Here is a 25,500-nt window from a genome sequence, read left to right on the forward strand (position 1 = left end):
TGGCTATATTTAAGAGGGAGTTAGATGTGGCCCTTGTGGCTAAAGGGATCAGGGGGTATGGAGAGAAGGCAGGTACAGGATACTGAGTTGGATGATCAGCCATGATCATATTGAATGGCGGTGCAGGCTCGAAGGGCCGAATGGCCTACTCCTGCACCTATTTTCTATGCTTCTATGAAGCCATTACAAATTGACAATAAGGATGCATTTCTTCCGATTTACCTGAGAACGGTGATGAGAGTTTGATGCACTAAATTGATTCTGAGAGTTTTCTGCAACATGACAGGCTGATACTTCTCCTTGTAAAGATGTCTTGCTTTAAGATGTAGTGCAGAAAGCAGAAGATTACATTTTTCCTCTTAGATATAGCTGAAAGCTACATGTCTGGAACAAGGAACCAAAGCTCGCTGGTGCAATTTGTACCACCAAAGAATTTATTCTACCACTTGCTTTTAGATGTTGCCTTATGTTTCAGTCCAATGTACAAATGCGGGCAAAATTCGTGAGCATTTGACATTTAACCCTGTAAAAAGGTTACGTTAGAGGAAATGGCAAGAATGCAAAGTAATTTTGTTTATGAAAGGTAACTGGTGGAGCAACAGTCCTGAGTCAGCGAAGACTAATTAAGTCCGCTACAGAACTAAATGTTATGAGCACCAGCAAAACCAGTTTAGTCAGTTGCACTCACTTTGAGAGTTCAAATAGTTTCAGTCACTAAAAGTTCATTTTAACCATCAGCAGATCCGAACTTAAGACAAAAACAAGCAATTTCAGTGACAGTTCAAACGGGCAAGAGGAAGAAGGAGGATCTCAGTATGGCGGTTCAACTGGTTCGCACGCACCAAAAGCTTTTCACTGTACCCGAGGTACACACATGACAAACTAGACACAACTCAGTGGAACTTTAGACTGTTCAGTGTCTGCATCACCAACATTAATGGCAGAAAACAGATTGTTTTCAAAATAAAGTTGTTGACTTGAGATCTTGCCCACTGACAAGTGAATAGATACTGCAACAAACTGTTCAGCAATTAATCAAGCCATTTACTCTCCCAGGTTCAGCCAGAAAACATTGTCACATTAACAAACATTCACTAGTGAGATTTGAGTCATTGGGGCAAATGAAATGCAATTAGCGACACAACATACAGTGTTTACACTTTCCCATCAATGCAGTAAGCTATGGAAACATAAATGGGAAAGAATTGACTGAGACAACTTAAACTCGAAGAGAAATATGTTTTCAGCACTGAATGCTCAAAGTCAAGTCTTCACGCATTGTTCTAAGACAGCTGTGCTTGAATAACAGGTTACAATGTTCACATCTGCACTCCAATAACAGATGCAAAGCTGGTCGATTGAAATATGGGACCAGGTCCTGTAGATATGAGCATTAGGTAAAAAGGAATGGGAGGGTTAGGAAAAAAATTAGATTCTTGTGCAAAGGGACCAGAATTAACTGAGGTGTACCCAAGACATATAACAGTGTGATTGTGTGAAAACACTGTGAAACTAGCCATTAACATCAAACATTTTCCACTGCCTTTTCACTAGAGACATGGGCTCCAAATGTATATTCACATAATTGGATCTTTCCTATACCTATAAGAGTTTTTTCATGGATAGCACATTTCAGGAGGCATTTCATCTTAAGGGAATGCTGCTGAACAGGGAATGGACGAATGCCAGCCAGACAGACAAAAATAGGCATGTAGTTTAGGAGACTCCCAAGAGCATTTTACTCACCAACCAGTTACAAATACTGATGGTGGAAATATTTCCCTTGGAGACTGCAGCCAGAGGCCAAGATGACAGCACCACAGGTAGCTCAAATGTACAGGACAGGAACAGAAGGGCAGGAGAGCAACAGTTACCAATGATCCTATAATCAGGAGAGCCGATTGGCATTCTTGTGGTTGCTGATGCATTTCCAGAATGGTGTGTTGCCTCCTTGAAGCTAACAATGACATTTTGGAACAGAAGGAACAGCTCATGTTAATGTGGTCAATAAAGTAGAGTTTTTCCATACACAATGCCTCTCACATGGAGGGTGGTGGGTATAAGGAAAGAGCTGGCAGAGGAAGTATTTGAAGCAGGTATAATAACCACAGTTCAAAGACATTTGGATAGGCACATGGAAAACAAAGGTTCAGATGGATATGGGCCAAATGCAGGCAGCTGAGATGAGGTATCATGGACAAGTGGGGCTGAAGGGCTTGTTTTCATGCTGCATGTCTTATGACTATATTACTGAGTGAATGCAGAGGGCTGTAGAGGGGCAGGGGGAACAGTCAGAATTTATGATCCACATCAGATAGCGAGTAAAGGGGATGTGTTCCAGGATGAATAAGATTCATCTGCTTTAAGTGCTGCTCATCTTTCTTGTACCTTCTCTTATTCGTCATCAATTTATAGCCCATACATAATCTTGATTGCAGATTAGAAAGCAGGAAGTAGCACGTAACAATGAGATGGTCCAGATAGCTCTAGACGTTGCCTATCTCCTTCGCTCCATAGATGCTGCTGCACCCGCTGAGTTTCTCCAGCATTTTTGTGTACCTTGCACTGCAACAGAGCTGGGCCAAACACCTTGCAGGAAGGTTCACCAGTGCAGTGGGGGTAATTTTAAACTAACTTGCTGGCACTTGCCGCAGAAGTGTCAATAAAAAGGATAAAATGGTGCAAAAAAAAACAAATTGGGTTGGATAAAAAGTACCAGAAGGAAAGATGTTTTTTTAGATGAGAACAAGTGAGTTTAGTTTATTATTGTCATGTGTCACGTAAAATGAAACTTTTTGTGTGTGCTATCCACTCAAGAAAAATACATGAATACAATCAATCAGCACAAGAAAGCCCAAGATATGCTTCTTACATTTATCCACACGCTGCATCAAGGTTATAATTACAAAAAATTGCACATTTTGTTGCAATCTCAATAAAATACAGGCAAATAGAGAGCTGTGATGAGTTCTAATTATCTCTAGATACAGATTAGTTTCGTTGAGAGATACAGTGGTGAAACAGGCCCTTCAGCCCACCAGGTCGGCGCCAACCAGCGATCCCCACACACTAACACTATCTACACACACTAGGAATGATTTACAATGATACCAAGCCAATTAACCTACAAACCTGTACGTCTTTGGAGTGTGGGAGGAAATCAGACATCCCCACACAAAAAACCCAGGCAGGTCACAGGGAGAACGTACAAACTCCGTACTGACCAGTACCCATAGTCAGGATCGAACTGGGGTCTCTAGTGCTGTAAGGCAGCAACACTACTGCTGCGCCACCGTGCCGCACAGATGCACAGCAAATCAAGGGAAGGAGAGCAGTAGAAACAATTACAGAGCATATTGAGAAGTTGGAGGGAGAAGCTGTCATGGAATGACCATGGACAAAGTCTAAAAAGTTACAATGAAGAATGGGCCCATCAAATATGTCACATACTAATGCAGGGATATTGAGAAGCAAAGTTAGAAGGAAATTGCAGAACCGTGCTAAAGCCATAGAGTCGTGATAATTAACTATCAAACCCAGGTTAAGATAGAAAATACATGAGGGGCAAAGAAGGAGAGGAATTTTTGAAATCTGTTCAGGGATCTTCATTGATCAGCAAGTTTCTGGTCCAACAAGAAAAGCAACATTGTTGGATTTCAGTCCAGGAAGGGAAGGGACAAGTGTCAGTTTCCTCAGATCTGCCAATGCAAAGTGGCATCAAAGTTTTTTTTGTTTTTTTTAAATTATTTTTATTAGAAGTACGGTAAATTACAATAATACACAACACATATATCTTAATACATTTTTTGTACCGCTTCATTTTTTTGAGCTTTAAGAAAAAGATAGAAGTAAGGAAAGTAAAGAAAGTGCGCAAGAGTCGTGAAGTGCAATAGAGTGTTGGGAAAAGAAAGCCCCTTAGAAAATAAGTTAGAGAAGGAAGTAAAGTAAGAAAGTAGACCCTAGAAAAGAAAGAAAAAGAAAGTAGGAACAATCGCTCTATTATAACATTAAACTCCGCAGAAAGGGGACTACCAACCAAGTCTGTTTTTGTTGTTTTACCTCCCATTGCCAGGTCCTGATACCATTTATTTATTTATTTATTTTTAAAATTACTATTGCACCTCATGCTTGTAATAGGTGCATAAACGTAGACCACGTCTTTTGGAATTGGTCTGCTTTACCTGCTAAGAGGAATCTCATCTCTTCCAGATGTAATGTTTCAAACATATTTGATGTCCACATTTTTATTGTTGGTGTGGGCGCATTTTTTCGTGGCATCAAAGTTTGACAGGCAAAATGTACTTGAACAATGGGAAGCGTTTACCGTGGAAGTGGTTCACCTACAGCCTTGACCCGTGAGAGACAGTGGTCGAGAAATTGCAAGGAAGACATGCACAAATGGCTGAAAAATACGGGAAAAAATAAAGAAGAAAAACATTCCAGATGTCGAGTTGTTAGAGGAATGAGAACAAATGAGAACAACTTGATTTCAGCCACTTCAGAAGGGCAGAAAATGTAATAAATGAGTCATAGAGTGAGCATGGAATTATAAATTAGCAATCAACATACTAGGAAATCCCAACATATTCTATATTACAGGAAGGATGTGGAAAATCTTATATAGAGTCAATGCAATCTGATCTGGCCTCCTTGCTGCAACCAAATTATTATTACAAAATCAGTTGCACGTTAAATTGTGTCATTCCCCATGATGCCGTTAAGCTGGAAAGAGTGCAGAGAAGATTTACGAGGATGTTGCCAGGACTAGAGGGCCCCGGTTATCGTGAGGAGGTAGGATAGGCCAGGACTTTATTCCTTGGAGCACAGGAGACAGAGGACTGATCTTATAGAGATTTGTGACATCATGAGGGGAATAGATAGGGTGAATGCACAGATTACTTTACCAAGAGTAAGGGAATCAAGAACCAGGGGACATAAGTTTAAGTTGAGGTGAATGATTGAATAGGAACTTGAGAGGCAACCTTTTTCTTAACTCGGAGGATAGTGGGTATATGAAAAGAGCTGCCAGAGGAGGTAGTTGAATCAGGTATTATAACAGCATTTAAAAGACATTTGGACAGATGCATGTGTAGGAAAGGTTTATTGGGATATGATGGGCAGGCGGGTTCTAGTGTAGATGGGGCATCTTGGAACAAAGGGCAAGTTGAGCCAAATGGCCTATTTCATGCTGTAGGCCTCTATATCGTTATTGGAAAACAGCAGAGGAAAACCATTTTTAGTTTAGCTTTTTAGTTTAGAGATACAGCACGGAAACAGGCCCTTCGGCCCACCGAGTCTGCACCGACCAGCGAACCCCGCACATTAACACTATCCTATCCTACAAACACTGGGGACAATTTACACATACACCAAGCCAATCAACCTACATACCTGTACGTCTTTGGAATGTGGGAGGGACCGAAGATCTCAGAGAAAACGCACGCAGTCACAGGGAGAACGGCTACACTCCCTCCAGACAGCACCCATAGTCGGGATCGAACCCAGGTCTCCGGCGCTGCAAGCCTGGTAAGGCAGCAACTCTACCACTTCGCCACCATGGCTGCCCATACCAGGAACAAATGTCCACCTTTTTATCCCCGAGGCATATTCCTCTCACTCACCCATTAACACCACCACCCTGCAGGTGGCAAGCTGTGACCATGTAAAGCCCTAAGATTCTTTGCCTGATCCAAGTATTACTTAATGGAAGTCTCAATTTCCACCTTTACCCTGGTCTCCTCATCTTTCTTGGGTAGCCCTCCGGGATCCACACCAGCCAATATCACCAAAGACCCACATGTTCTCATTTCACACTCCTACCATGGGGAAGGTGGTTGAGAAATCTGAAAACCATGACTACCAGGTTCAAAAATAGCTTCTTCCCAAAAACCATCAGGTTCTGGAACAGAAAATGTGTATGAAGGAACAGCAGGTGCTGGTTTAAACCGAAGATAGACACAAAGAGTAACTCAGCGGGACAGGCAGCATCTCTAGAGAGAAGGAATGGGTGACTTCACCCATTCTCTCCAGAGATGCTGCCTGTCCCGCTGAGTTACTCAAGTTTTTTGTGTTTAGCTTAGGTTCTTGTACACTATCCTCAATTATGAACTTCTAAGGACTGTCTTTGGTTGTACTAAGGAATTTGGGCTATTGCACTAGTATTATGGTCATTAATTTATTGATGTTTTTGTTTATTACATACTATCTACATGTATTGTGTTTACAGGACTGTTGTGCTAATGCAGGTAAGAATTTCATTATTCCGTAGTCAGGATATTTGACAATTAAAAACTCTCCACTGTTTTATGGGTTATGGGGTGACAGATGAGGCCGACGTGGCAACTGCAGATTATCCACTGATGCAGCAGGAGACCCTGAAGGGGTGGCTACATGTGTTCCTTCAGCTGGTTCTACGGTTCCATGGACTATTCCTCCAGAAGCTACTCATAATCACATGGCAGCTGGGAGATTTACATTTAATTCATTAGATAACCATAAGGCAAATTTAAAAAAAAGATTAGTTTCAGTCATAGTGACCATAAATCTAATGGAGTGTCATAAAATCCCATCTGGTCCCTTAACATCAGAGAAACAACAACTAGTCTCAGCAATGACGACTGCAAAATTAAAAATTAAATAATGGATTGTGTACAAGCCGAACAGATTCACTAATATCCTTCAGAGAAGATAATCAGTCAGGCTTCCTTGGTAAAGCATATGTATGCAACTCCAACCAGCAAAAATGGGACACTCTTAAATGTCCTATGATGGGCAATCAAGGCAAACAGTTTCATGAAAACTGTTGCAGTAAACAGAATCAGAATGAAACTGGGAAGACCAGCTGGCATAGCCCTTGGGGTCAAATGTAGACTCACAAATCCATTTGGACTTTGTAAAGTCTTCATCAGAAACATCTGGATGGTGTCAAAATTAGCATCGCTGTCCAGTGGACCAGTCAACCATTACCTTAATATACTCTCTGAATCGTACTTCATGGACAACGTCTGTAATTCCATCATAATCCTTGGGTACATCCTTGATCATATATTCACAGGAGCAGAATTAGGCCATTCGGCCCATTGAGTCTACCCTTGCTTTCAATCATGGCTAATCTCATATCTTGTCCCGTTGACAGAACAGACACAACCACGTCGACAGTGTCGCGGATAATGGTGGGCAGGGTTGACATTGACTCCAGATCATATGAAATCTTACAACAGGTCAAATGTCGACAAGGTAACCTCTTGAAATTTACCACTGACCCTTCTCCCTCAGGTGATAACTTGATTCTCTTTTAATCTTAAACAAGATTTGAAAGAAACATGGAATACCAAGGGAAGAATGTACCCGTGTTCACCTTGTTCTCATTAATCTACCAGTATTAATGCATCAGTCCATGCCATTATTCACTGATAGATTTGGAAATTTAAAACTGGGTGGCCATGATGGGTTGTGACAAATCTGCAGCAGCAGAACTGTATTCCTGCATAACCTGTAACTTCAAACCTCATCATATCCCCCACTGCACAGTTTTAAGGTGAGAAGGGCAATGTATAAAGGAGATTTATGGGCTAAGTTTATTTTTAACACAGAAACTTATTTTAACACAGTGTTGGGTACCTGAAACCTGCTGTCACAGATGGTTGTGGAGGCGAATAAGGTAGTGGTGTTTAAGACTTTTAGATAGACACAGAGATATATGGAATGGAGGGTATAGATCAGTGCAGGCAAAGGAGATTGGCTTAACTTGACATCATGTCAGCACGGGCATCATGAGCGAACGGCCTGTTCGCGTTCTGTACTGTTCTCTGTTCTGTAACCATCAAACTAGCGGATGAAAGCTGGCTTATTGAGGAGCATAGAGTGCATGCCCAAAACAACACGAAGAGTACCTACAATGAGGTTCCATTGTAATCAGATTGTGCAGCAGTGCAGCAAAGGAGTTTCCTGTTTCCTCCCACTTTCCAAAGACTTGTGGGTTTGCAGGTTAATTGTTCCTTGAGAGTGGGATAGATCTATTGTAGAGCTGGCTAGACAAAGACGATGCCTTAGCTGCCTGGCCAAGATCTTTCCCAACAATTTTCAATTATGATATAAAAAACAAATTGAACAAATCAAATTTTCATCAGTTCAAGCCTTCCACCAAAGGCCTCCCAGAAAATGCAAAAAGTTGTTGAATAGCAGTTATTCAGTTGAGAACCAAGAGAGATTCCCCAGATTCCGACAGGCTCTAATATTTACAACAGTTCAATCATGACATTATTATCAGATAAATAATGTGGAAAATCACACCTTCCTTTCTGATTACTGACTTGAGGTTTACTACACTTTGTATTTTAATGAGATTAAGAAAACCTCATGAAAACTATATTACAGGAATAAATTGTTAATTCTCAGTTGCAAATCCAATCGGATTTTGTTACAAGGTACCACATAATTACAGCATAAAATGGGATTGTGGGTTTAGGATTCCAGACAATGCCTCATTCTGTTGAAAATACATTTGCCTGGCCTGACAGTAGTATGAAGCACAGTGGGACAGCATAGTAGTGCAGCCAATAGCTGCTGCGTGATTCACAGGCACTTTCAGCCCAAAATGTCTGTGCCGAACATGATGCCAAGACTAACTCTTATTTGCCTATACATAATCCATATTCCTCCATATCCATGTGCCTATCCAGCAGTCTCTTAAATGCCACTGTAGTATCTGCCATCACCACAACTCCCGACAAGACGCTCCAGGCACTCACAACCCTTTGTGCAAAAAACCCTTCCAGAGCCGCCACATCCTTCCTGTAATGGGGCAACCAGAACTGCATGTAATACTGTAAATACAGCCTAACCTGTCCTATAAAGCTGCCACTTGACTTCCTGACTCAGTGTAACTCAATGGCTTGGCCAATGAAGGCAAACATACCGTATGCCTTCTTTGGCACCCATCTACCTGTATTGCCACTACCACCAACTTGTGGACTTAGAGCCCCAGATCTGTGCATTAATGTTGTTAAGGGTCTTGTCATTCATTGTATATTTTTGCCTCATCTGCAACTTTCCAAAGTGCAACATCTCATACTCCATCTGCCATTTTGCTACCAATTTGTCCAGCTGATGTAAAGCGCCTTGAGTATTAGAAAGGCGCTATATAAATCCCATCCATTATTATTATTATTATATCCCACTGTATACTTTGATTGTTTACTCTCAGTCTGCGACACAGCAATCTTAGTGTCATCTGCAAACCTACTAACCAACCTTTATGCATTTACATCCAAGTTACACTAAGGAAAATGGGCACAGCCTTTTACCCAAGGTAGGGGTGTCTAAAACTAGAAGGCACAGGTTCGAAGTGAGAGGGGATAGAATTAAAAGCAACCCGAGGGAGAACCATTACCACACAGAGGGTGGTGGGCGTATGGAATGATCAGCAATAGAAATGGGTAGATGTGGGTACAGTTACAAAGTTTAAAAGACCTTTGGATGGATTAAAATATGGGAAAGATTTAAAGGGACATGATCCAAATACGGTGAGATGGGTTTAGTTCAGTAGACAACTTGGTTAGCTGGACGAGTTGGGCTAAAGTCCATGCTGTAGGACTCAATCGCTAAAGTACCTAGCAGTAGAATATTAATGCAAAATTTGACATTGATTAGTCTAAAGGAACTCAGATTCTCCAAGTACCTCCATAACCTAAGCAAGCCATTAGTTTTGCATAATAACTAACTGTGAATTTACAACCACACAAACAGAAACACATGAACAATGAGAGAGGTTTTGTACATACTAGGAATATATTTAACATAGAAATTGCTGTAGTAATGCGAAGCTTAACAAATTAATATAATCCCGCAAGTCAAATCTTCGAAGAGGTGATGCTCAATGCTGCAATTAGCTGTTTCGGTATTATGAAGAACTCTGAAATAATGACTTTAATTATAACTGGGATTTGCAGCACTTAGTGTAAAGCTCACTTTGATGTAGCAACACAATCCATCCAAACATGCAACCCGCTCTTACAGTGAAATGTAAACCGAGACGGTTCTGTACAATGTACGCCAGGTGCAGCATGAAGTCATGGCATCAGACAGCACGGAAACAGGCTCTTTAGACCACCTTGTCCAACCCAACCACGTTTTAGAATAAAGTCAGTCACATCTGCCAGTGTTTGGCTCATATCCCTCTCAACCGTTACAGTATCTTTGTCTTCTAAACAACGCCATTGTGCCTGCATCTCCTTTTGAGTCATTCCATATTCACATCATCCTTCGCAAGATCAAAATGCCGATTGGTCTCTTAAATTTTTCCCTACCCCTTCAGGGCTGACCAAAAATAACCCACTAACAAAGTAATTCGAACAACATCCTACGACGACAATGGAGACATCAGCAATTCATCTGCATTAGCTCATGACATTGTCGCAGGCCCAGATACGAATGCTTGTCATATTAGTGATAATCCATTGAGCATGAATTCTGTTTCAGCCCACTGTCCAGCAAAAAAATTAATAAATGGAAATGGGAACATAAACAAACCATTTAACTTCTCCTCAAAGTGACCTTTTAAAACCATAAGGTACACAAAATTGCTGGGGAAACTCAGCGGGTGCAGCAGCATCTATGGAGCGAAGGAAATAGGCGACGTTTCGGGCCGAAACCCTTCTTCAGACTGATGGGGGGTGGGAGAAAGAAGGAAAAGGGGAGGAGGGGGAGGAGCCCGAGGGCGGGCGGATGGGAGGGTGGGAGGAGACATCTAGAGGGTTAAGGAAGGGGAGGAGACAGCAAGGGCTAGCAAAATTGGGAGAATTCAATGTTAATGCCATACGGACGCAAGGTCCCCAGACGGAATATGAGGTGCTGTTCCTCCAATTTCCGCTGTTGCTCACTCTGGCAATGGAGGAGACCCAGGACAGAGAGGTCGGATTGGGAATGGGAGGGGGAGTTGAAGTGCTGAGCCACCGGGAGTTCAGGTAGGTTATTGCGGACTGAGCGGAGGTGTTCGGCGAAACGATCGCCCAACCTACGCTTGGTCTCCCCTTTTAAAACCATGTAGCTTTGATATAAATGTTGTATAAAATAGGAGGCACTGGGCAATCAAACCCCAAAGTAGATCAACTATGACAGAAATGGATGAATTACATTATTTTGGTTTATTTCCCCCTCCCCCCATCTCACCCCTGAGCCCCACCTGGATTCACAGACATTTCCCTCTCCCCCTGTCCCCCTCCACCCACTGTATATTTATCCCTCTGACTTTACTATTCTCACCTCTTCTATCCTTGTCACTTTATGTTTTTTTCATTTCCGGCCTTTGTTCAGCCATCGACATGTCAAAAAAAACCTCACCCATATCTATCTTATCACTTGCTAGCTTTGTCCTGTCCATACCTCTGTTCTAGCTTTGTCCCACCTCACTACAGTCAATCTTAAGAAGGGTCCCTAACCGAAACATCACCTGTGGACATTCTCCAGAGATGCTGCCTAACCCGTTGAGTTACTCCAGCATTCTGTGTCCTATTTTGTAAACCAGCATCTGCAGCTCCTTGTGGCTTGAAATGGCTAGATGAGGAAGAAAACACTTTCAGTGGAACAGCATTTCCTCCAGAACACTAACTTGATATGCTTTGATAATCATAAAATAATCTGCATTGCTCATTTAAATAAACCCCTCTAGCCTAAAACCAATTTTGCACAAATAAATGAAATGCCTTACATTTATCAGAGGATTTCAGCATTGCAAGGAGAGCTATGACAACACTTCAAAGCCAAGAGCTAAATAAGGCTGCTATTCTAAATCATTGACCAAACTATTATTGCATCTTGTAAATTTTGTATTTTGTATTGTATTGTATTCAATTTATTGTCATTATTTCATATATGAGGCAACAAAATGGATTTTCCTTACAGTCAATTAACATAAAAAATAAATATTAAATAAATAAATAATATGTTTTTAAAAGCACAAACACAGAAGTCCACGACACAACATAACCCCACAGCGGCACCTATATTGAGGAAGGTACCATAATCCAGCCAGCCTCCACACCGATCTTCCCAGATGTTCACCCGTGGTCGGGGCCCCCCGAGCACCCGCAGTCACCGCCACCGGCGACCCGATGTTCAGGCCCTCACGCCGGGATGATGGAACACTGACGCCGAACCTCGACGGAGAACATCCTCAGCGGCCCGGACCTCCAGATCAGCCACCTCCCACCGGAGTCCGGTGAAAGACATTTAACACACAATGTTATTTACTTCTGAACCAGTGTCAAGCCAATTCCTTCTTATCCTAAAGATTCAAGAATTTCTATTTCTTAAATATCCTCCCACCAAAACATTTCTCAAATCCCCCCACCAAAAATAAATATTGTCCCAGCAAAACATTCTACATTTCCCAGAAATGCAATATTCCAATTTTACTCATGTGCTCTATTTCAAAGCCATTTTTAAATTACTTTTAAGATCTCCACTGCATACAAATCAAGAATTTGATTTGTTAAGCTTTTGATCACAAGATTCTCAGTTAAAAGACTCCAAACACTAGTTTCCGCAGCAACTTCGGCATTGAAACAATGAAATAAATCACAGATCAAAATGGCAATCCACTGACAAATGCAGTTATTCTAAATAAATAGCCAACCAATGCAGCTATTTCTTTAGAAGAGCACTATTTTATTTTTTAATTGCTTAAATGACAACTTTGATCGATGTAAAATTATAGTGGGCTGCAAAAAAAAGACTGGGCAATCACCAAAAACCAACAGGGACAGCATGATGGCACAGCAGTGGGGCTGCTGCCTCACACTGCAGAGACTGACTATGGGTGCTGTCTGTGTGGAGTTTGCAGGTTCTCCCTGTGACTGTGTAGATATCCTCGGGGTGCTCCGCCTTCCTCCGACATCCCAGAGACGCGAGTGCTTGTAGGTTAATTGATCTCTGTAAATTGCTCCTATTGTGTAGGGAGTGTATGCATCACTGGGATAACAGAACCAGTATGAACAGTCAGAATGGACATGAAGGGCCAAAGAGTCTGTTTCCATGCTGTATCTTTCAATCAACCAAATTGTCCCAATCTGCTCATCGCTGAGCAGTTCCTCACTGATGGCCATGTCAAAAGCTGAACTTCACCACAATTGTTATTAAACTGTAACGTTCTGAAGTTAAAGGAAAAAGTATCCATTAGTATCTCTAGCTCAACTTCCATTCGAACAATGTTTCTGCTGTAAATTGCTTGTACATCTGCCGCATGCGCTACAAACCACAGACAAGTACGTCACTGCCAAAAACCCGAGTGGTGATTTGAAAATCAAATTTCAATTGATTAACGTATATAGAGGCCATATCACAATAAAGTTAGCACACACTGCCAAGTCTTAATGAAGTGATAAGGAAGAGAATACAGAAAGCAGTCACTTAAAATATATTCGTACATTATGAAGATTTTATCGATATGAGATTGTATGCTGGGGTATATCACCTTCTGGGATTCTCAATGTAGGATGAATATAGTATAAAATAACTGAGCAGACTTTTTTTAATCAATTTAGTGTAATATACATTTTTACATACAATGATCAAATTCTTGAAGATAGTACGTGCATACAAATAATCAACCAATCAATCAATCAACCTTTATTGGTATCTTGCAAAGCAACAATTGTACAGTGCAAAATGAGAAGACATTTCCCAGGGAATACCGGAGCATCGCACATAAAACTTAAACATTTCACACATAATAAAAACAATAAAAACAATCCAGTCCCTGATGAAACAGTACAAATAGTTTAAAAAGTGCAGGTAAAACAGCAACATTAAAATACAGTAAAAAGAGTCATAAAATGTCCAGGGCAGCTGATTTAAGCGGCAAGTGCCAGAGTTATTACATTGTCAGTGCCAAGCAGCAGGATCAGATGGAGTGACTGTTTAGCAGCCTCACAGCCTGTGGCAGGAAGCTGTTTAGCAGTCTGGTAGTCCGTGCTTTGATGCTACGGTATCTCTTGCCTGATGGCAGGAGATCCAGATGTGTGTGGAGGGGGTGCAGTTTGTCCTTAGTTATTCTCAGTGATTTTTTCAGACAGCGGCTCTGGAACAGTTCTTGTACCGATTTCATGGTGCTATTGGGCTTTGCAGATATTTTAAAAAGGATGGAAATGGATGCATTTTTAAAAACAGGATACAAACATAAATGTACAATAAATATGAATAATTAAAATAATATGCAGACCTGAATTATCCTTCCATAAGCTAGGTACACTCCCGATTCTTCAAAGTCTCATTTTGGACATTGAACATTTTCTCTGGAACAGTTATGCTGCAATGTTGAGAAGTATATTCCCCACTCTGAACCTTTCCCTTCACTCTACTTGAGTTTGGCTTCCTGTAAAGTATTATCCAATTTGATTGGATAGCACACAGTGGTAGAGTTGCTGCTTTACAGCACTTTCAGCGTCAGAAACTCGGATTCAATCCCGACTACGGGTGCTGTCTGTACGTTCTCCCCCGTGGGTTTTCTCTGAGATCTTCGGTTTCCTCCCACACTCCAAAGACGTACAGGTTTGTATGTTAATTGGTTTACTATAAGTATATATATATATATTGTCCCTGGTGTGTGTAAAATAGTGTTAATGTGAGGGGGTCAGTGCGAACTCAATGGGCCGAAGGGCCTGTTTCCGTGCTGTATCTCTAAACTCAACAAACAAAATATTTTCATTGAATCCCAGTACACGTGACTATAATGCATCTCAACCTAAAGTGAAACATCTCAAGCACTTACTTTCCCAACAGGGTCAGCAACCTCTTCAATGGACGGAAGTCTTCCTTTCTCCAAAATACATCCAGGATCTTGCTTCAGCGCATCAATGCTCTGCCAGTGGATTTACTGTGCTGGATATGGGATGGCTGATGGCCAGCAATTCCAAAGGGAATTGCCATCTTACAAGTAACACAAATCAAAGTATTGAAAAAAACAAATTGTCTAGAGTGCACCAGACAGCTGGTTTAATCCAATGTTGCATGCCCAATCAGTTTTATTTGAACAAAGGCATGAATGTAATTAATGTAACATAGATGGTTTGGTTGTCAGATAAACTATTCCCCAAAATATTTATTTGCACAATTTGCACTTAGCCAAACCTATATCATGCTCATGTCTCCAAAGGGGCAATCTGACCTTTAATCTCTTAAGAGAATGACATTTTCTGCCAGTCTACAAGATTTTAAATGCTGACAAATGCAGATTTGGATGAGGGGATTGAAGGCTTTGTGGCCAGGTTTACGGATGTTAATACGAAAATAGGTGGAGGAGCAGGTAGTGCAGAGAAAGTAGGGACTCTGCAGTTGGAACAGTGAGCAGAGATGTGGCAGATGGAATATAGTGTAGCAAAGTGTGGAGTTGTGCATTTTAGTAGTAGGAATAAAGGTGTAGATTATTTTCTAAATGTTGAGAGAATCCAGAAATCGGAGGACGCAAGGGGACTTGGGAGTGCTGGTGCAGGATTCCCCAAAAGTTACTCTGCAAGTCAAATCAGTAGTAAAGAAAGCAAATGCAAAATGGTAGCATTTATTTCTAGACGGCTTGTAGACAAAAACAGGGACGTAATGCTGAGGCTCTGTAGGCGCTGGTCAGGCTGCATTTGGAATATTGTGACCCATTTTGGAAACCATATCTGAGAAAGGATGTGCTGGCTCTGGAGAGGATCCAGAGGAGGTTTACAAGAATAATCCCAGGAATGAGTAAATTAGCATATGATGTGCATTTGATGGCACTGAGCCTATACTTGCTGGGGTTTATAAGAATGAGGGGGACCTCATTGAAACATACAGAATAGTGAAAGGCTTGGATAGAGTGGATGTGGAGAGGATGTTTCCACCAGTGGGAGAGTCTAGGACTAGAGATCATAGCCTCAGAATTAAAGGATGTTCTTTTAGGAAGGAGATGGAGGAATTTCTTTAGTCAGAGGGTGGTGAATCTGTGGAATTCTTTGCCACAGAAGGCTGTGGAAGCAAAGTCAGTGGATATATTTAAGGCAGAGATAGATAGATTCTTGATCAGAGATTACGGGAAGAAGGCAGCAGAATGGAGTTAGGAGGGAGCGATAGATCAGCCACGATTGAATGGTGGAATAGACTTGATGGGCTGAATGGCCTAATTCTACTCCTATCGCCTATGATCTTATGACTCAATCGAAATGTACAAAACATTAAAAAAATTTAAACACTATTCCATTTCAGTTTATCTTCACGGTTGCACAATTTTATGGGCAGGGATCTCGGAGAAAGCAACCTTTAATTGTTCTTGAGATATAGCCACTATATCTCTCCAAGGAATACTGGAGCTATAGCCTCAAAAACAGCAGACCAAATTATCTATGTCGTTCAATATCACAAACCTGCTTCTGGCCCCAAATTGCACTTGGGATTTCTGTTAATATTCAGTGGTTAACAAATTCACATACTTATAATGAGACTAATAACCAATGTTAATGATATCTGCTCCTGTAAGCATCCAGAGAGATTTCATTTTCTCTCAGTAATATAGTCAACTATGGGGTTATTAAATTTGAATGCATAAAAGTAACCTATTAAATGGTGTGATGATAATATGACTATGTTTGTTGGGATAACCATTCAAATTGTAAAACTTAAATGGGTAGGGTTCTCACAGAACTTGAACCACCATTCAATTGTAACATAAAATGTATGTTGAGACAATTACATGTTTTAAACAAGAGAATGCAGAAAATAAATAACTGAGGAGAACCTCGATCAGCTTCCCAGGAATAACACTAAAATGAACACTTGCTTTATTTTTCTTCAAGAGATATATCTCATTAACAAAAATATTTAAATGACCGAGTAAATTTCATGGTCAAGTAAAATTACAACTTGGTGGGCTGAATGGCCTAATTCCACTCCTACTCCCCAATTATCTTATTTACTTCTCTTGGGCCTCTCCCCAACCTCCGGCATTCCAGAGAAAACAATCCAAGCCTGTCCAACCATTCCCTGTAACTAATATCCTTTAATCCAGGCATAATTCGGGTAAACCTCCTCTGCCCCCTTTCCAAAGCCTTCACGTCCATCCTGTAATAGGGCAAGCAGAACTATGTGCAATACTCTAAATGTGGTCTAACAAAGGTCCTATAAAGCTGCATCAATGACTTCCTGAATCTTGTACTCAATGCTCCTACCAGAGAAGGCAAGCATACCATACACCATCTCTACCACTCTATCCACTTGTGGTGTCACTTTCAGGAGTTATGGAGTTGGACCCCTGTACATCTGCCATTGATAGTATATTTTCCCATTAAATTCGACCTCTCAGAGGCATTACCTCATACTTGCTTGGATTAAATCCCATCTGCCATTTCTCCATCCATTTCTGCACCAGATCCATATTCATAGAGTCAACCTGCTGTTTCCTTTGACAGCCTTCCTCACAGTACACAACCCCAGCCATCTTGTTGTCATCTGCAAACCGGCCTACATTTACATCCAAGTCATTTATATATATCACAGGCAACTGAGGTCCTAGCACAGATCTCAGTGGTCACAGACCTCCAGCCTGAATATTGCCCATTGACCACAACCCTGTCTTTTATCAGTAAGTCAGTTCCGACTATTAATCCAGTGCATTTTATTCTAATACCATTTCCTATATCCTTTTTAATCCACACACACAAACATCTGTAATTCAGCAACAAATTTCAATTATTCTTGACAAAAATTAAGACATGAGGATTCATACATTTGCAACAGAGGTCAAAGTAGATGAAAGTGCTCAAATATGTAATGCTGTAACTTTACACACAGTTGCAATGGACTGAACGCTGCAGCAATCAGTTAGTCCCACAGCTGCTCTCTGCACATCAGAGGGATAGATCTTCATTCAACATTTTGGTGCCACAGATAATAAATATGAAAAATCTCTGAGGTGTGAACAGAATAAAATATTGATTATATCCCAAGTAATCTCAAACCGAGCTGCCATGGAACAGATTGCACAAATTCTTCCATATTTGCCATTAATCTTTCTCTGTAAAATTTATGACTGACCATCATCCTCAATCATGCCTTAAATGGAAATCTGAATGAACTTGAATTAGTGGACACATCAGCAGTCAAGCAGAACATTATGGTCACAACACGATCCAAACACGTGGAAACGGACAGCATCAAAAGAATATTGAAGATTGAATATTGAAGATTGGCACAAAATGCTGCAGTAACTCAGAGGGTCAGGCAGCATCTCTGGAGTAAAGGAATAATGATGTTTCAGTTTGAGGGCTTTCATCAAAAGAATATTGTTGGCTTGTGGATACAATCACGAAAAAGTTAGAATTGTTAGATATAACTAACAACTACATATGAGCTAATTCCATTAAAAAATAACCACAATGCAATATCTCCAGCTTTACATCAATCCATTTATATTAATTTGTAATATGAATTATGTTAAAATAAATTATACACGTCACAACAATTTGCAAATGCACTAAGCAAAATTTCCTACTATTTCCCTTTGTGGACATATAATTTATGTCACAATAGATTATTTTTCTTACCCTCCCATTCCATTCAGCAAGCAAGAGAAATGACAGATGGTTCCTCTTTTGCAAGTAAATAATGTGAATAAGTAAACAGGGGACAACCAGCCTGTTATTTTCTTACTCTATAGTGAGAAGAAACTGGTGTATGTGCATGTCCCCCATATGGCCAGAGATCACGAAATCATGTGGGTAAATGCAGATGCAAATTATCCATCCAATTTGTGATGCTGTTCATTCAAGAGTTCTCCCGAGTTTGCCCTGATTCGAACTCGGAGAATCACGGTAATGGCCAGTCGTAAGTACTCGGGGCTCTCGCGGACATTTTTCAACATGTTGAAAAATCTTTACGAGTCTTCACGAGTTTACCGCGTTTCCCGAGTACCTGCCGTTAGCGTTACGAGCCGCTAAGCGACGTCCCCAAGCTCCGGCGTACCCGCTACGTTCATTCTACGTGCTTACCACAAGTTTGATTTTTTTTAAACTCGGGAGAGCCCTTGAATGACCTCGTACAGTGGCACAGGGCTTTAGCCTTGGTGTATTCCACCAATACCACTGCAAAAAAAACATACAATCTACCAATGGAATTTCAAATAATTATTCCAATGATGCTCCACTAGTTGCAAACCTCCAAACAAACAACTTTTGGTGATTAGTTAAATTCGCCAGACCCAAATTAATGCAAGCCTTCACACAGCCCTTAGGTACAGCTTGTCAGCAAGGGAGCTATAGTTATTTGCACCATAGTTCTGCAGTTTTGTGAATTAAATCATGGTCTGTTTGCATGTCTGTCTGCAGCCCACCTTATGTTTAAATGAAAGCTATGGGAGATCTTCACTACAAATCTGCAGTAATTTTCTATCAATGTAAGGGACAATAAAGCTGAAGTTAAATTCATTGGTTCACAAAACCTGAAATCCCCCACTGCACACATCAGTCTGAAGAAGTCTCTCGACCAGAAACATTGTTTGTTCATTCTCTACACAGATATTGCCTGATCCACTGAGTTCCTCCACCACTTTTGTGTTTTGCTCAAGATTTCAGCATGTGCAGTTCCTTGTGCCTTCACTGTACCTGCTAACATTTGACTTCCAGCAGAGACAAATCAAGGCACAGGAGACGGTAGATGCTGGAATCACGAGTAGCTCAGCGGGTCAGGCAGCATCTGCGGAGGGAATGGCCAAATCAAGGCTCGGTTAACAGATACAAAGTGGAACGTTTAACGTTATAATAGGATATTAAATGTTTTCAATGTAGTTTACATTGGGTAATCAATAAAACTGATGTACTGTATATGGGAACCTGCAATCATCACAGGATATTCATGGTACCATACTAGTAAACATCCTATTACTTTACGATACTTTCTGAAGATGTGTAAAAATATTATCCTTTCTTTACAAATAAAACTTTTTCATGCTGCTGAGGAGGCATCTTTCTCTGGAAATAGCCATTTGTTATTGGCAGCTAATTCACACGCAAGTTTTTCAGAGAATTTATAGTTTTGGTTATTGATGCCGTTTCCAAGCAAAATATCCTAGTGTTTGGAATTGAGAACAGTTTCAATACTGGGTTGCTCTTGTTTGTTTCTTTTTCCTTTTTCTAAATAAAAGGTTACGTGTCAAAAAGAGAGTAATAATTAGAAAGTTGAATCTGCTCAAGTGTAGATCATAACAATGTGCTTTCAAGCTGAAGATATCGCACAGTTCTGAAAGGTGGACATTAGAGATTTTGTACACAATAATTTATTTTACCAATTAAAAGATGGGCTGCAACTCTAATGGCTTCATTAATTTCACATGTATTTAAAACTGCAATGAGATTAGACCATTCAACCGTTCTATCATTCTCTTAGCTCATAATTGAACCAAACACCTGTTATCCAGGAATCAGTTCCGACCTGAAACATGGTCCATCCATCCCCTCCCCAGATGCAGCCTGACTCAGAGTTCCTCCAAGGCTGTGTTTTGCTTTAGATTTCAGAATCTACAATCTCATCTTCAATTGTCCACCTTGACTCCATAACCATTTGTCCCTCATAAATCTGTCTGTCTTGAAAATACCAATGGATTTAACATCCACTATCCTTGACCATGAGAATGTCATAGAATTATGAGCCTTTGCTTCATATAAAGGTCCTTTTTCAATTCACTTCCGAATGCACAACTCTAAGTTTAATTATGCTCTCATGCTTTGGATCATTCATTGGGATCTCATGTTATGTTGTACAAGGAAAAGGCACCAGGTGCCTTTGTTATTTTGAACCAGGTGAAAACAAAGATTTACATATACCATCTAATAGAACATAAAACAATGCAGGGACAGGCCCTTCGGCCCACAGAGTCTGTGCCGAACATGATGACCAGATAAACTAATCTCATCTGCCTGCACATCCATACCCCTCCAGTCCCTACATATCCCTGTGCCTATCTAAAAATAACAAATGCATCCAATGCTACCCTGGCAGCATGTTCCAGGTATCCACCAACCTCTGTAAAAAAACATGCACTGCACGTTCTTTTAAACTTTGCCTTTCTCTCCTTAAAGTTATGCTCTCTAGCCTTTGACATTTCCACCCTAGGTTCTGACTTTCCATTCTATCTATGCTTCTCACAGCTTCATACACCAGTACTTCTATCAAGTCTCCACTCAGCCTCAGGCATTCCAGAGAAAACAACCCAATTATCTCCCACCTCTCTCTGTGGTTAATACAACCTAATCCAGGCAGCATTCAGGTAAACTTCTTCTACACCCTCTCCAAATCCTCCACAGCATTTCACCAGAACTACACACAACTTCTCCAAATGAATACAATTTATAGATTAAGAAATTGGGTTTAACAGTTAAGAGTACACAACTGTATCAATTTATTTCAAAGATGTCCAAATTACATTTCATTGTGACAATAAAGTAAGATTTGTGGCAGGAGAAACATAATCGCAGAGCAATAATTTGATTTTAAATGTTTCATTTCACAAGTGCAGGTTTTGTAAGTGCATGCAAAGTTCTGAACTATTGTTAACTTGTATCAACATTGTAACTTTTTAATTGTATCAATTGTTTACTTTCATTTCATAATCCAGCAATTCATTCTGCAACAAAGTTGTTTTCTGTCGCGAACATTTAAAACCTACCATGCCATTAAAAATACTCAGTATTATGCGATTTCAACACAGACTTTAAAAATATAATATAAATATATTACAGTATACATTGCAGAGCATAGCCACTAATACAAAACGCCACTGCAAATGTAATCAGCATTTTACACTCTACAGTCAACATGAATATAACTGTATCTGGGCAAATAGAAGATAAAAATGTGGACAATTGAACAGCACTTCCATTAAAGGACACAAAGATCTGCTAAACATAGCATAGACAAAACCAAGACTGTACAGAAATTGAAAAAGTTACCATAACTAAACCAACAAACCACTTTCAGCACTCAAATGTGTTTACTTTTGACATTAGATCATTCTGAAAAATATTGTACAGTAAAAAAAAAATCCTAATTCCAAATTGGCTCTAACGTTTTTCAACCAAAACAAAACTTCTTTAACTACACTAAAGTTGCAATTTTAACACCCAAATGTGTATCCTTCAGACATTTAGGTCATTCCACATATATTGTGTACAGTATAACAATAATCTTCCTAATTGCAAATTAGTACTAATTTTCTTGCCCAAGTTATTGTACATCCAAAATGAAATTAAATCATTGACCTACTTTCAGCACCCAAGTGTATCCTTCTGACATTCAGATCACTCCATAAATATATTGCACAGGGTAAAGATAATCTTCCTAATTGCAAATTAGTTCTAGTTTTCTTGTCCACGTTAAGCTTTGGTCTTCTAAATCCAATATAAAACTTAACTGAACCAACATGTAACTTTCGGCACCCTTTTAACATTCAGATTATTCCACAGATGTAACTGTACAGGATACAGATCATCTTCCAAATTGCAAATCAGTTCTAGTTTTCTTGCCCACGTTAAACTTCTACAAAAACTTCTTGAACTAAACTGTCGACCTACTTTCAGCACCCAAATGCATATGTATCCTTTAGACATTTACATCACTCCACATATATATTGGACAGCTAAATGTTAATCTTCCTAATTGCAAATTGGCTCTAGATTTCTTGTCTAAATTAAACGTGTACATCCAAAATGCAACTTGTAAATCCAATGTGTAAGGTGGACGGACAGTGAGGACGATTACAGTGACCTTCATCAATCCCCGCCCCAGTTTAGTGCACATACTGTACTCCAGGTACAGATGTGCCGGGTGCCTACCTGTCGTCGTTCTGGAAGGACTGGTCCCCCAGCAGCAAGTCCCTGAAGCGGTACCGCGGCGGTAGCGGGGGGACATCGGTCTCCAGCTCGTTCATTTTCAGGGAGGAGATGTCCAAGATCACCCCGTCGTTGCTGCGGCTCCGTCTGCGGCTCTGGCCGCCCGCGGGCGACGACCTGCGGAGAGAGCAAGGCGGCTGGTGAGCACGCGGGGACGGGGAGAGGCAAGGCTCGGCGCGCCACCCCGCCGCCGCCGGTTCCATCCCCGGGGGCGCGCTCACCCCGGGCGGGTCACGCGCACTCTCGGGAGCGAGCGAAGTAGCGAACGCGCCCCCGGTCCTGGAACCGCGGCGCCGCCACTGCGGGCGGAGAGAGCGCATGAAGCAGAGAGCGGGGGGAGCAAGTGCGCGGTGGCAGGCGGCCGGGTGGATGGCGTGGGGGGAGGGGGGAGGGAGGGGAGGAGGGTTGGGGAATGACAGATGGGGGAGGGTGGGGGTGACAGATGGGGGGGGTGACAGGTGGGGGGGACAAGTGGGGGACACAGGTGGGGTGGGGGGGACAGGTGGGGGGGGGGGTGACAGGTGGGGGGGTGGGGGGACACGGTAGGGGGGTGACAGGTGGGGTGGGGGTGACAGGTGGGGGGGGACAAGTGGGGGGGACACAGGTGGGGGGGACAGGTGGGGGGTGGGGGGGACAGGTGGGGGGGGGACAGGTTGGTGGGGGGAGGGGGGCGACAGGTGGGGAAGGTGAGGGGGTGACATGTGGGGGAGGGGTAACTGCCAGGGGAGGGAGGGGATAGACAGGGGAGATAGGTGGTGTGTGGGGAGGGGCAATAAAGAAGGGAGCACGGAGGTCGATGAGAAGGTTTTGGGATTGGGTGGCAGAATGTGGTGGGAAGAACAGTGTTTTCCTCACTCATTCTCTTTGTATAAAGACCCAGGAGATGCTTCTATTTGTTGCCACAAAATGTTTATAACTTACGCAGGTGGAGTGCAAATTAAAGCTTCCACCCTTTTACCCTGTAGCAATCAAAAACTATGCAACAATAAAAACTCACCTGCATGGGGCAAACGGAAAGGGCAATACAATAGGTGCAAGAGTTGGCCATTCGGCCCTTCGAGCCAGCACCACCATTCAAAGTAATCATGGCTGATCATCCACAATCAGTACCCCTTTCCTGCCTTCTCTCCATATTCCCTGACTCCACTATCTTCAAGAGCCCTATCTAGCTCTCTCTTGAAAGTATCCAGAGAACCAACCTCCAATGCCCTCTGAGGCAGAGAATTCCACAGACTCACAACTCTTTGTGTGAAAAAGTGTTTCCTCATCTCCGTTCTAAATGGCTTACCCCTTATTCATAAACTGTAGCCCCTGATTCTGGACTCCCCCAACATCGGGAACATGTTTCCTGCCTCTAGCGCGTCCAACCCCTTAATAATCTTAGATGTTTCAATAAGATCTCATCCTTCTAAATTCCAGAGCGTACAAGCCCAGCCCCTCCATTCACAAGCGTCAGGAGGGCAAATGAAGAGGAAGTGAGAGTGAAGAGGGGGGTTGAGAGGGACAGGCGGACAGTCAGGAGAAGCGGGGATGTGGAAGACATTTGGCAGAGAGTTTGGAGAGCAAGAATGGGTAAAATGTAGTGTAAAGGGAAAGGGTGGAGAGAAGAAGATTGGTGTGGATGGGTCATTGGGAGGTTTGGACATAGATTGATAAATGGACATATGGTTTGGAGAAAAAGCAAGTGGGGGAAATAGAGGCCAGCACAAATCAACCAGCATCGACACCATTTATAATTCATAGGACGTCTTCCTCATCATAGCGGTGGTTTAATAGAGATGACTGTATCTGCCTCGACTACCTATTCACAGACTCCCCTCTAATCCTACAACTCTACACTCGGGGAAATCTGTGCGCTCTTGTTCCTTCTGGCAGGGGATCCTCATTTTTATACATCTCAGTCTCTCTTTCACTGAATTAACTTCCGCTGAGCCAGTCTTCCTTCATAAGTGAACTTCATCTCACAAGGAATTGCATTCATCTTGTTATGGTGAGCTCAGGGCTGAAAGCAGCACTCCAGCTGTGTCCTAATTAGTCTTTTTCTCACTCATTCTGCCCATATGAATTCCCAGGAGATATTCCCAGGAGCAGCCACAAAGCACAACATTTTGCTACGTGTATTTACAAAACAAGTTGAGCTTACTATCTTTTACCCGGCAGGCATAAAAAATGTCCAGTAATAATACCATAAGCAATAAAAGCTAATTTGGTCCAATAAAAGTCACACTATTTGAAACAGAAATCATTACAGATTGCAGTTTTGGAGTGCAACTATATTACCAAGCACTAGGAGTTTTGGAGAGAAAGAAAACATTTTTTGCTGGGAAATGAATGACTTTCTTCAGAGCTTTTAGAACTTATTTTAAATTACAATGGTAAGCAGACAATCCAATCGAATGTGTACGAAAGGTAGACAAAAATGCTGGAGAATCTCAGCAGATGAGGCAGCGTCTATGGAGCGAAGGAAATAGGCGACGTTTCAGGTCGAGACCCTTGTGTAAGAAGGTACTGCAGATGCTGGTTTAAACCGAAGATAGGACACAAAATGCTGAAGTAACTCAGCGGGACAGGCACCATCTCTGGATAGAAGGAATGGGGATGTTTC

At 41.6% G+C, this 25,500-nt stretch overlaps 1 protein-coding gene across 2 annotated transcripts in view; it reads right to left on the reverse strand.

Annotated features, from left to right (window-relative positions):
- kcnt1 (potassium sodium-activated channel subfamily T member 1) overlaps positions 1–25,500 on the reverse strand; it is a 275,370-nt gene that overhangs the window by 228,337 nt on the left and 21,533 nt on the right. For both annotated transcript variants that reach the window (XM_033049188.1, XM_033049186.1), the window contains exon 2: positions 22,839–23,012. In XM_033049188.1, coding sequence (XP_032905079.1) covers positions 22,839–23,012 — 174 coding nt within the window. The remainder of the gene's footprint in view (positions 1–22,838; positions 23,013–25,500) is intronic.

This window comes from Amblyraja radiata, chromosome 32, assembly GCF_010909765.2.
Source record: "Amblyraja radiata isolate CabotCenter1 chromosome 32, sAmbRad1.1.pri, whole genome shotgun sequence".
In the NCBI taxonomy this organism is placed as follows: Eukaryota; Metazoa; Chordata; class Chondrichthyes; order Rajiformes; family Rajidae; genus Amblyraja; species Amblyraja radiata.